The 13,698-nt window shown below is 29.7% G+C and overlaps 2 protein-coding genes across 3 annotated transcripts; one reads left to right on the top strand and one right to left on the bottom strand.

Moving 5' to 3' along the window:
* Window positions 1-10,373: 10,373 nt before the first annotated feature.
* LOC107879929 (probable xyloglucan endotransglucosylase/hydrolase protein 10) lies at window positions 10,374-12,153 on the top strand. 2 transcript variants are annotated; one of them, XM_016726854.2, is made up of 4 exons: window positions 10,374-10,588; window positions 10,770-10,870; window positions 10,951-11,144; window positions 11,538-12,153. In XM_016726854.2, the coding sequence occupies exons 1-4, from the start codon at window positions 10,405-10,407 to the stop codon at window positions 11,938-11,940; spliced, it is 882 nt and encodes a 293-aa protein (XP_016582340.1). In that variant the 5' UTR covers window positions 10,374-10,404; the 3' UTR covers window positions 11,941-12,153. The 2 variants fall into 2 exon arrangements, with proteins under 2 accessions (XP_016582340.1, XP_047250946.1); XM_047394990.1 differs by having other exon boundaries at window positions 10,930-11,144.
* Window positions 12,154-12,547: 394 nt separating this feature from the next.
* LOC107879928 (pathogenesis-related protein 1B) lies at window positions 12,548-13,355 on the bottom strand. Its single transcript, XM_016726853.2, has one exon. The coding sequence runs from the start codon at window positions 13,302-13,304 to the stop codon at window positions 12,813-12,815; it is 492 nt and encodes a 163-aa protein (XP_016582339.2). The 5' UTR covers window positions 13,305-13,355; the 3' UTR covers window positions 12,548-12,812.
* Window positions 13,356-13,698: the final 343 nt, after the last annotated feature.

Genomic DNA, 13,698 nt, shown 5'->3' with positions numbered 1-13,698 from the left:
TAAGATTTTAATCATTTGAATTTATTTTCAAGATAAGCCTTAATTAAATCCGATATTTTGTAAAATAAATATTTAAGTAACAAATTATATAATCTCGTATAACTGAACATGATAGTATATAATCGCTACTTAAAATGACAAAATCACGTACGAAAAATATTTTAATTTTTTTTTAATTTGGATGAAATAATTATTTTGGTTTATTAAAAACTGAAGAAACTCGGGATTAAATTTAGTCGTGGAGGGCAAAAATTAGGTGTCAATAGTGATCATCTTCTTATATAGAAACCAACAATAACCAAGAAATATTAGAAGTATAACTACAAATATAATGCTTTAATCAGCAAGGAAATATAATTATATCCGTCAAAATACACCATCTTATCAAACTAATGCACTAGTACATACGTCAACATCAATTTTCAATTCAACGACACAAAACGTAAATGAACATCATCACATTACACATCAAACTAATCCACAAAATTAGCTTTAACATCTTTTTGTCTTTCAACTCTTTTTGTTGTTTCTTGGTCTTCTTCAACAAACCCAAGATCATAATATTGGCTTGACGTGGAAATTCCTTATCATACCAATCAAAAAAGTTGCAACTAGTTCGAAATAGAGACTACAATTCATAGAAAAGAAAGTTATAAAATTTATTTGTTACAAAACATTAAAAAGAAGAGATAGAATATAAAAATTACATACACCATAATGCATAGAACCGAGGAACATACGTCCGGGATTGTAATCCGACCATGAAATTCTCACAATTGGAGGAGACCCACATGCACAAACAAGTCTCCTATTATAATTCATGGAGTTAGAAATAAGTAGACAATGTAGAAGAAATGGAATGAGTTCTTTTTTTTTATTGGAAGTGATAGGGGAAGAGGGATAATGAAATGATGGAGGAAAAGGGATAATAAATAGGAAGAGGGATAACTGAAACTTGTTACCGTTGAAAATGCTGATTTTAAAAAATAGGTTTAGTAACTCAAAAATTCTGTGTTACTAATCATTAACCCAATAATTTTTTTATAAAATCATTAAAAAATTGATTTATAGTTACTTTGTATTGATTTATCCAATAATCCAATAAAAAAATTAAAATCGAATCAATAACCCAATAATTTTTTTATAAAATCATTAAAAAATCATTAACCCAATAAAGATAAATCAATAACATTTTTAGCGGTTCGATTTTTATACACCCGTAACTTAAATTGAGATTTCTTACTTTATTAATTATAGTGAAAAAACGTATTTATCCATGTAAGTCTCCTCAAAATCCTAATCAAAACACTAATCAGAAACTAATATGAAACATTAATCGAAAAAATTAATTTCATATTTTTACCACACAAAAATATAAAAGAACTAAGTAAAGGGGAGTGGGAAACCAATGAAAATTCTTCAAATGAAGTTTAGTGGAACTTAGTATGGATCCAAAAATGGACATTAGCTACCTTAATTTTTTACTAACAACTTAAACTTGAAAAGGAAGAGAACAAAGTCTTGGTACAAAAACAAAAAAAAGGGCAGGGGCAGGAGAAGGGGCAGGGGCGGTTAGGTGGGTTAGGGTGGGGTGAGGGTTCTACAAGAGGTGGGGTGGGTTACATTTAAAAGTGGGGTGGGGTGGGTTAAATTTAAAAGTGGAAAAGTAATGGTGATGCAATGTGGTTAGGTGTAAGTTGTAATAATTTATTACAACTTACAAACACTATTTGTAGTTTGTAATAAATTATTACGTTTTATAAACACTGTTTGTAAAATGTAATAAATTATTACAAACTACATGATTTGACATAAAGAAGATGTGATAGCACACTATTTTTTGTTTTTTATTTTTTGTGCAAAACGTAATAAATTATTACGTTTTACAAACTTTATTTAGTTGAATTTTTAACTTATAATTTTTTAAAAAAATTTGTTTGCCACGTGCTTTTTTTTTATTGGTCATTTTTGTCACGTCAAGCGAGTGTATTACACACACTTCATGCCTGTTGCTGATTAGGCAAAAAAGGTCTGAGAGAATCAAAATTCGGGGGGTTTAGAGGTCTGATAGGTACAGGCCTTAGCTGAGGGGTCTAAGTCAATTTTCAGAACAAGTTTGAGGGGTTGTCGATGGGTTTGATCGGAAACCATAAAACACACTATATGAGAGATGACATTTTAGTCCTGATGATGTCATCACATTAGATATTTTAACGCTACTTCCCAAAATTTCTCTACCATATTCACTGTAAAAACCTTTCACTACGCACCAAAATACACAAATAACATTTGAGATCCATTTCAATAAGGATGACCAATTCTTTAGACTCTTTCATTTGTTCTTTCCTCATACTTTCAGGTTTGTGCTTATATATATTCTAGTATTTGCTGTCTCTTTTGTGATAAAGGAGAAGAATTTAATTCTTCGTTTACTGATATATAAATATTTAATTTGAGTGCAGTTTAAACAATCACGGAGATAAATGCTCAAACTAACTTCTGTCGGATCAAATTGCATGACAAGCCATGCGACATCGATGAATGTCGTAAAGAATGTGGAGACAAATACAATGGAAATGGAAATTGCATTGGCCGGTGACCCTGGCCCATGTCTCTGTTTCTATATGTGCAACTTCAATTAATTAATTAAATCCTTTTTAATGTATCTTTAATCAAACATAAATATCATTGGTCTATTAAGAATAAGTATCAATAGATATTATATTCTATGATGATATTATCTTGTTCACTTTAATTTGTAGATAAAATTGAAGATTATTTTATCTTGCGTTTGATTAAAGATATTAGTTAGCTTTAAAATTATTTATCCAACTATTTATATTAAGGTGATGGAATAAGTTATTACATATATATGTTTGTACAACTTATTTTGGGATAATAAATCTGGAAATAATTTATTTTCAATTTAGTAAAGTAAACAATTAATATGAAATAATTATTTTTAATAAAATGACCAACTAATATGAAATGAAGAGGGTAACAAAGAAAAGAGTATAAAAAGGGCCGATGGGAAATTAAATAACTGTACTTTCTCAAAGATGGCAGGTAAGACTGTTCAAACTCTTGACAGCCCGAAGACTAATTTGAAGACATGTTTTAGAAAGAGTCAAGGATGAAAAATACGTCTAAAGTATTTGATCTTTTATCAAGTATGCGAATTTTCTACATTAATTATTACTAATTATTTATTAAAACACATATGGACTGTTAATTGATCTCTTTTTTCTTTTTAAACTTTAGTTCATCAGAAGTTTTGTACAAATGATTTTTCATATCATTTAGACCTGATAAACACCAATAAATTTTTATTATATTTTTATTTTTCCTAAGGAGAATTTATATACTTCATCTCTTTTATCCCATTAAAATTGAGGTTGGTATAGGAGATGTTAGAGGTGATTGATAACTATTCCTTATTCTTTAATTAAAGGACTTGAATCCAAACAAATTGCATTTAATAGGGTGTAATTGAACATACATAAACCTTGCTGATAAAGGAGTTGGATATCCTCTTTTTCAACTGTTGGAATTCTCGATGCACATATGAAACAGAAAAAGCTATTTGGTATATGATTACTGTACAGATAATAATAGATTAATATATTAGCCACTTTTGAAAATTTCAAAGAGAAAAAAATGTCTAAGCTTATGTTTTTAGCATTTTTTTTAATTTCATAGTATATTAGTGTCTAAAATTTCTACATGAGATTTCAATAAAGATTTTGAAATAAAATGACAGTCACGTAAATACATTCAATGACGGCCTTATAAAAGGTATGACGTTGGATAAGGAATCCAATAAATGAAAATTAAATTTTTATATTTCTAATTTCTTTCTTTCTTTTTCTATGAAAAGCTTATGATTTAGTTGAGTGGACTTATATTAGACAGATTCTGGAGGAGCTCAAGTTTCCCTCTCAATTTACTAACTGGATCATGGAATGTGTGACTACAGTGAACTAACTATACTATTACTATCAATGGTGAACCAACAGACCCTTTCAATGTTGCAAAAGGTCTTAGACAGGGAGATTCGCTCTCCCCTTATTTTTTTGTCATAGTGATGGAATACTTGAGTAGACAGCTGGCTACCCTGAATGATGTTGATTATAACTATCACCCTAAATGTGAAAAGTTGAAGTTAACTTATATCAGTTTTGCAGACGACCTACTTCTCTTTGCTAGGGGTGATATAGAATCTGTTAATCTTATGCATGCAAGATTTACAGACTTCTCTAAAGCTTCAGGGTTGCAGGTTAATTTGACTAAAAGTTGTATTTATTTTGGTGGTGTATCTGATTCTAAGAAAGTAACTATTATTCAGCACCTTGGTTATTCTCAAAGGGCATTGCCTTTTAAGTATTTGGGCATTCCCCTAGCATAAAAAAAAAACTTACTCTTAGTCAGTGGCAACCTCTAATTGAGAAGATAGTGGCAAAAATTACCTCTTGGACAACAAAAACCTTATCCTATGCAGGAAGGGTCCAACTAGTCAAGACAGTGATATTTGGCATTTAAGCTTACTAGGCTCAATTGTTTTTGATACCTGTCAAAGTTACCAAAATTATTGAGGCTTATTGCAGAAGCTACATCTGGTCAGGGACTAATACAATCACTAAAAAGGTTTTGGTAGCATAGAAAAAATATGTTTGCCAGTTTCAGCAGGAGGTTTACACGTTCTTAATCTGAAGTTATGGAATCAATATGCTATAGCAAAGATTTGCTGGGAATTATCACTAAAAAAAGATAAATTGTGGATAAGGTGGATTCACAGTTATTGTATAAAAAATGAAGATTTTATGGAAGTGCAGGTGCCACAACAAGCAAGTTGGATAACCAAGAAACTCTTTGCTGCAAGAGATAATGTAAAAGAATTGCAGATTGCCGACTCCAAACACAGTTTAATCTGACAATTTTATAAGCAATCATTTGGGAACCTACTGAAGAAAGAATGGAAACATCTCATGTGCAAAAACATAGCCAAACCTAAGGCTATTTTTGTTCTGTGGATATATTTGCATGGTTATTTGAACACAGTGGATAAGCTTGCCAAATGGAGTATCAATATTGATCCTGAGTGTGTTTTCTGTAAGACCTCTCCAGAAACTAGTGTTCATTTATTTTGAAAATGTTATTTCACTACGCAACTCTGGTTAAGAGTCTTTAGATGGCTGTGAGTACCAATACCTGTCAATGTGCACCTTCAATGGTGGTTTATTCAAGCAACCAAAGGTAATTCTAAGAGGGCTAAACTGTTGAAACAAGTCTGTACTGAAACTCTTTATACTATTTGGATCGAGAGGAACACAAGAATATTTGACAAAATGCAGAGGGCACCTAAAGAGTTGGTCAAAGAAATGACATTCATCTGTATTGTGAGAGCTACTGGAGACTTGAGAAACTATCTGTTAGGCCTTATTTTCTAGTTTAATCTTTTTTCAGTGAAAGTTTTCTAGTTTTTATTGGCAGTAATAGTTGTTGGTCTTGGTTAGAGTAGTTAGAATTTGAGTTTGTATTGCTGTTATATATGAAAACAACAAGCTGGGATGTGGCTTGTTGTAGACTTTAATGCTCTTTGGTGATTAATAAAATACTTTGATTACCGAAAAAAAATGTTTTATTAACGTTTACTTATGTTTTTTTTTGTATTAACTTGTTCAGGTTTGGTGATGGATTCGAAAGATAAGTACTTTTTGAATAATTGATATGAAAATTAAATTAATATTGCAAAGTTCAGCAGGCATTGTTGTGATGTTTTATATACGTTCCAAAATTATAATTTTGCATGTGTCATCCACGTACAATTTATGTGCCTCATGTGCATTTTGTGCATCACAAATGCACTATGTAAATTGATTACTTTTTTAAAAAAATTACATATTTTAATTAATTAAGGTGATAAAACTATGCTTTTTGGGGCAAATTTATGATACATTGAGGGTTTAGTAATGTAATAGTTTTCGTATCAAGCAAATCATGACTAGGTGCATTTTAAATTCTGGAGAATGTAGCTGGAAAACCTATGCAAACGAATGTTTTTTGTTGGTGGATGGGGTGATATATAGTGAAGAGGCTACCAACTTGTGGTTTGATCCAAATTCAATACAACTTACAATGGCTTTTAACCCATGCAATATTTCTTCTCACATTTTGGCCGTATTATTGACACATACATACTTACATATTACATTTTCATGGCTAAATATATATAAAGTGTCCTTAACTATTCGACTTTTTCCGTATAGGCACTTCAATTAGGTCAGGTATCTATTGAACCCTTTACTCTTTCACAAAACGTTTTAATTGAGCACAATTGTTGACGTGGCGCTGACATGGCGTGGCATGTGTAATACACTCTCCATTAGGAGAGTGAGAGATCATAATTAATAAAATAAAATTAAACATAAAATTCCAACCAATTAAAAAAGATATATTAATGAAATAAAAAGAAAAATAAAGCAATCATCTTCTTCTCCATAACTCACCATTTTCTATTTTTTTTTACATACAAAAAATAGCATATCTTCACGACTCACTATTTTTCATTTTTTTACATACAAAAAAAATAGGATAACTTTTTCTCCATAACTCACCATTTTTCATTTCATCTTCTTCTCCATTAACTCACCATTTTCCATTTTTTTACATACAAAGAATTCTTTCACAACACCACACACATAACTACACACACATACTCCCCCAATTTTTCGTATCCATTAAAAGTAGAAATCGTCATACTCGACGGAGATTTTCCTTTTGAAACGAATTGGTCATATTATGAATTTGACAAAAATATCGTTAAGGAGAGAACCGGAAAGACGCCGCTGCTTACCGGAGAAGTCAATTTCACGATGTGTGACGACGTTGTTACAGTCGGAGAAATTGAATTTATTGATAATTCGAGTCATTACGAAAGTCATTACTAAAGTACGTACGGAAGCCAGTTTGGTTCAAATTGGGAATAATCAAAACACTGTTCAAATTACGGAAGCTATTATTGAAGGTTTTATTGTTAAAAAACACCGCGGATAATTGAAAGAAGAAGAAGATACCACTTTTTTTTTACTTTTTTGTGCTAAAAAATGAAGAAAGAAGTGTTTGGAAGGGTAAAAGAAGAAGATATCATTGTTTTTTTGTTTTTACTTGTTTATGCTCCAAGATGGAGAAAGGGGTGTTTGAAAGGAAAGAAGAAGAGGATGCTATTTTTTTTTTTTTTATTTGTCTGTGCTAAAAAATGGAGAATATTTTTTTTTCTTTTAGTCGTCTGCTCAAAAATGGTGAAAGTAAGTTTGGAAGGGAAGAGAGGGGGAGGGCAGATCGGGTAGGTGCATTTGCGGGTGGGGGTGGGTAATTAATGATTTGTTTTAAAAATTTAGATTTAATTATATTAGAAAATTATTTTTATAATTATTTTAAGTCAAAATGTCATGTGTCGTTATTTAATTCGTTACTTTGCCACATTATCAGCGTGTATATTACACGCATTTTTATTTTTTGCCACGTCAGTAAATTGGGCTCAATTGAAACAATTTGTGAATGAGTAAAGGGTTCAATAGGTATCTGGCTTAATTAAGGTGTCTATACGAAAAAAGTGAATTAGTTTAGCGGCCTATATATGTATTCCGTCCATTTTCATTGTCGTCGATAAAAAAATAACGGATTCAGCTCTTCTCCATTGCCTTTTCTCTTTAAGTCGTGTAGTAGATGTTTAGACGAGCGACATGTGTCCTATTTAATTTTTAAAAGTCAAGATAATATTACATAAACAAGTATAATCACGCCATAGTTAAATGTATAAGTTTTGAAAAATATTTTTAACTTCGGTAAGAAAAAAATATTTCCCGCATAATTTTGCTACCTATATCATTTTATACTAATTTTTCAAACCAAAACAGATTTTATCTAATTAAGTAGTTGTTTGGCTATGAAAACTAAAATTTTTTGGAGTTAGAGTTGAAGTTGGAGTTGGAGTTATGTTTAGCCATGTCTTTTTTGAATTATTTTTTTTTTTTGACTTTTGAAAAAACTTTTAAAAATATGATTTTATGCTCCAACTTTTACAAACTATCAAAATCAACCAACTAAAATTTACCTACTAACGAGAAAAGAACACAATTAGCCACTTTTATAAAAATAATTACATATACATGATCATATTTAATGAATTTCAATTATGACATATATAATATTTACATTAATAGCCGTTTTCTCATATTTGAAAATTTTAAATATGGATGTTATATTAACAGATCACTGCTTTCTATTTTTTAGGTAACAAATATTATCTTTCAAACAAATTTATTTTTTTAGAAATTTACTTAGTTTATTTCCTTTATTTTATGTTCCTAAAAAATAGGAAATGATGAGTTGTTATTAAATTTTAGGGTGCTGCTAATTTATTTCTTTAATTTTCTTATACATGAAAGATTTTACTGTGTGAATAAATTATTTCTATGTAAAACATACTTTGCATATTTATGGTATATTATATCATATACCATAAATATATAAATATGCTTAGTATGTTTCTTTATACTTTGTATATTTATATATGTGTGTATATGGTATATACATAGTATAAACTTCATAAATAACATACTTTGTATATTTACGTTATAAATATGCTTAGTATGTTTCTTGATACTTTGTATATTTATATGTGTGTATATAGTATATACATGGTATAAACTTTATATAAACCATACTTTGTATATTTCTGTTATAAATATAATACTTTATATATTTATGGGTATAAATATAATACTTTGTGTATAAAGATACCAAGTATTATGGTATATAAAGGTAGCAGTTGCAGTTTATGAAAAATATGTATCACCGATTTATATTTTTAGCATATATATGGTATAAACTATTTATGTTTGAATAGTATAATAAAGATATACACAATATAATATTTATAATCAAATTAAAAATGAGAATAATTTGTGGCAGTGGTAAACTAATTTGTTACAAATTTATTAATTCCATAAATATAGAAAACAATCATCCACATTAATTACACGACTATAATTTCTTAAACGTCCATATCGCAACAGAAAAATTATTATTATTATTATTATATTATAGTAATTAGGATCATTAGCAGTAAAATAATGTCTTAAAAAAGGAAGAAAATTAAATAAGGGAAAAAATAATGATGAGAGAGAAAAAGAGATATATATTAATTAGTACATCATTAAGTTTGAAATTATAATTATCTTATTCTTTAAAACTGCTATATACATAATATTGAAAAAGTAATGTTATAAGGAGAGTTTTATGTAAAAATTTAAAAGATTGGGGTTATATGTAATAATAATAAAAGTTGGAATTGAAGTTGAAAAATTGTGAAAACACCAAAAACTTGTTTTCCCTTTTCAGAAAAATTTTCTGAAATTATTTTCTGAATTTTTATGGCCAACCACCATAATTTCTAACTCCGAAAAAATTTTTGGAAAAAAGGAAAAAATTTCATGGACAAACGGGCCCTAGGACTCAACGTCAAAGTTTATCTAAATAGCTTGGAAATAATTCATAAATTTACAAGTTACAAAAATAAATTCATGTGTTAATTAATTGGAAGCTGGATTAAAGTATTTAATTTAAAGTTTCATTTTAAATGATATGACAGTTATATTTTTTAGAAGTTAACCACTGCGTTGCAACAGAGTCGAGAATTCTAAAATTAATTTACTGATTGAATTAATAAAATTATTAATTTCTATTTTTTTTCAAATTCCATTTTACAAAATATTTATACTCTTCTGGCCACAAAATATTTAAATTCGCCAGTGAATCCTAGTTGTTAATTTCCTGACACATCTAGCACCTTCCTCAGGAGATAATAAAAATTATTACCTTTTTCTAAGGTTTAGAAAAGTAAGGTTTTCTAATATCCTTTTTAAATTAATTTCTTAACAGGAAGGGGGGTCTTGTAGTAATTAGTAAAGTTATTGTCATATGATCAGGAGGTTACAGAGTCAAACTTTGATAACACCCTATGACAGAAATGCAAAGTAAGGCTAAACAATAGAACCTTGTGGTCAGACCTTCCCCCGACCCTTCCATAACAGACCCTTTAATGTACCGAATTGCCCCATTTTATAAATTGATTTCTTAGTTCCATTAAAAATTATGCGACAACTCTATGTCTACTCTAATAGCTAAGTTAGTGACACATTTTCAATCGTAACACGACATGGAGAAGCTTATTTTATTGAATATGCTTCTAATAACAACTAGCATATAACTTGATACTACTCCTTTGCTTCATATTAAAGATATTCTTACTTAAACAAACTCTTATGGGTTATTCTCCTTCCCATGCAATACAAACTATATATATTTTCTCAATAATCCCTGTTGCCTCATATATGCTCAAACATGAAAAATTTCTCTAAACTTATTTTGTTTGTCACTATTTTTAATTATTTATCTCATATTATATTAGCTTCTATAGTTTCTACGGGAGACTTCAATAAGGATTTCTACGTAAACTATTCACCTAACCATGTAAACACTTCTGCTGATGGCCGTACAAGAAGCTTGATATTTGACAAAGAATCCGGTAATTAATTAATTAATTAATTAATTGAAATGCAACTTTTCTGTTGTTTATTATTATTATTATTATTATTATTATTATTATTATTATTATTATTATTATTATTATTTTTTGGCTATGAACACAATGTTAATTTGATGAATATTTTCTTAATAATTTTCGTTTTGATCAACTTGTTAATCAGGTACAGAAATTGCTTCGAACGATATGTACTTATTTGGTCAATTCGACATGAAAATTAAGTTGATATCAGGGAATTCAGCAGGCACCGTTGTGGCATTTTATGTAAGTTATAAAAGAGAAGATTATTCTTCAATATTTCTTTAAAAATTTTAATGAATTAGGAACTACATATATATATGCAGTTAGCTTCGGGGCAACCAAATCATGACGAGGTAGATTTTGAATTTCTGGGGAATGTGGCTGGGAAGCCTTTTACTCTTCAAACGAATGTTTATGTTGACGGATCTGACGATAGAGAAGAGAGAATCAGTCTGTGGTTTGATCCAACACAAGACTTCCACACTTATTCTATACTATGGAACCTTCACCAAATTGTGTAAGTCTTTTTTCTTCTTCGTACAATTATTTTGCATCCCCCCTACTCCTTCAAAAAAAGGCTTTAAAGTAGTCTTTTAATTGGCATAAGTGCATTTGGAACATTGGCCAGACACAATACTGACAAAATTGTTTTTGAAATTTATCAGTTAAACACAAACTGCTCTCTTCATTTGCCCCTCAGGGCCTCAGACATACACTTTATATCATTTTCATCAGCATCACACACATGACACAACCATGTATAACTTACGTTTCTGTCTTGGACTAGTTAAAGTTGACTATATGAATTATCAATATATATCACTCTATTCGAGTTTTATTTCATTATAATGTTAGATGATAAAACATATTATCTATAAGGTGATATATAAACCTATGTTTCTTTGGGCAGGTTCATGGTAGATTGGGTACCTATTAGAACATATAGAAACCATGCTGACAAAGGTGCTAAATATCCTCGTTGGCAGCCCATGGAACTCAAAATCAGCATATGGAATGGAGAAACTTGGGCAACAGATGGTGGAAAAACAAAAATTGATTGGTCACAAGCACCCTTTGTGGCCACATTGGGAAATTACAGCGTTGATGCCTGTAATTGGAAAGGAAATGCTAGATTTTGCAGAGTAGAAAGTGAAAATAATTGGTGGAATAAGGGGTATTCCAGTACTTTGACATGGACTCAAAGAAGGTTGTTTAAATGGGTTAGAAAATATCATTTGACATACGATTATTGCATGGACAATCAACGGTTTCAAAATAATATTCCCATAGAGTGTTCTCTTCCAAAATACTAATCAATAATGATTACAGGTATAGATGAACGGGTTGGACGAATTATATTTTTATGAGATTAAATTTAATGCCTCTGCAAAAACGGGGTATGAGAGATCGAAAAGATTCTTTCCTTTTTCTCTTTATGTACTCTTATGTTTGTTCTTTACATACTAAATATTTATTTAAATCAAAAAGTTTGTGATGGTTCCTTTAATCAAAGTATCTTTATCCTATGAAGCAAAGTGTTGAATTTAATTTTGATAATTTATTTATACTTCTATTTATTTATATTTTATAGGGTGGGATAGTACACCTTTTCGTTTATAGGGTGGAAGGGTGTTGGGATAAGGGTATTTATATTTTCTTCTTCTTTATATGTGATTTCAAGAATGTTTTTGCTGGCTTGAAGGAAACATTCTTTAATAAGTTGATATTTATGAATTCAATGGACAATTGATCTAAAATTTGCTTTACGTTTTACATGTAAGTTATATAGATTATTAGTTTACACTAACAGATTTTTCAAAGAATGTTCACATATAAGTTTTTTTCTTTTTTTTCAAAATGTGAAATTTGCAATCATAAAAATTATATTATCAATTATAACATATATAAATGATGACATGATGGTTAAAAATTTCTTGCATGTATATATAAAATAAACTCAAATAGTTTCTGATGTGACTTTCATCCTTTAACAGGATGACTAAATATGTCATACATAAAACAAAGAGACTCAAACAACAGGTACAAGAAAAAAATTCTTGTAATTTATTGGTCCAACGAAGCTATAAAATGCTACATAAATATAGAGATCATAAAAATCTCTATAAAGTACGTAGCTTATTCATCAATTTTCTTGTTTGACTATAAAACTCTTTAGTAAAAATAATTAGTAAGGGCGTTGACCAATGTAATTGCCTCGAGGATCATAGCTGCAAATAACAAACCACCAGCCATTGGTACATTGAACCCTAGCACAACCAACCCGAATCGAATTACGCCAGACCACTTGAGTATAATGCCCACATTGTTGTCCAGTAGCACAAGTGTTACTAGCGTAGTCGTAGTATTGCTTCTCATTCACCCACAAGTTGACAGCAGCAGCACCGGTGAAAGAACCACTTCCCTTAGCAATATTTTCACCATAAGGGCCGTTAGAGTGGACTAGATTGCAATCACCGATCCTTTGATTGGCATAATTTTGTGCATAGGTTTCAAGAGTAGTGTTCCATGTTATTGCACTAACACCAACTTCAGATCGAGCTGAATTATGAATGTTGAGGTAGTCTGTTTGGGAGTTTTGGGCATGTGAAGGAAAAACTAGGGCCAACATTATTAAACAAATTAGAAGAGTCAAAAAACAAGGTTTTGATAGTGCCATGTTTGTTTTTACCAATATTTTTCTTGAAGAGGTGATAAGAAGGAATTGGATATGTTGGATATTTATAGGTGAAAATGATGAGTATTTTGCATCGTAAAATTAGGAATTGCATGTGCAAAGTGAAAAGAAGTTTAGCGTTTTAAAGCTACTTACTTCTATACATCTCCCTTGAAAATGCTTTAACCTTAAGATATTCAAATAGTACTATTTCACTAAGAATTTAAATTATACACACAAACAATGTAAAAGATTTACATACTATATTAATGTAATTACATGCCATTTACCATGTTTTGCAGGTAATTATCAATTCATTATAATTTGCTATAAAACTGTTCCTCATATAGTTTACTACAAATTTCTAATAACTTGATCGTATTTTTAAGATAGTGAA

Source organism: Capsicum annuum, chromosome 8 (assembly GCF_002878395.1).
Source record: "Capsicum annuum cultivar UCD-10X-F1 chromosome 8, UCD10Xv1.1, whole genome shotgun sequence".
Taxonomy (NCBI): domain Eukaryota; kingdom Viridiplantae; phylum Streptophyta; class Magnoliopsida; order Solanales; family Solanaceae; genus Capsicum; species Capsicum annuum.
This window is presented reverse-complemented; position numbering and strand designations above follow the sequence as displayed.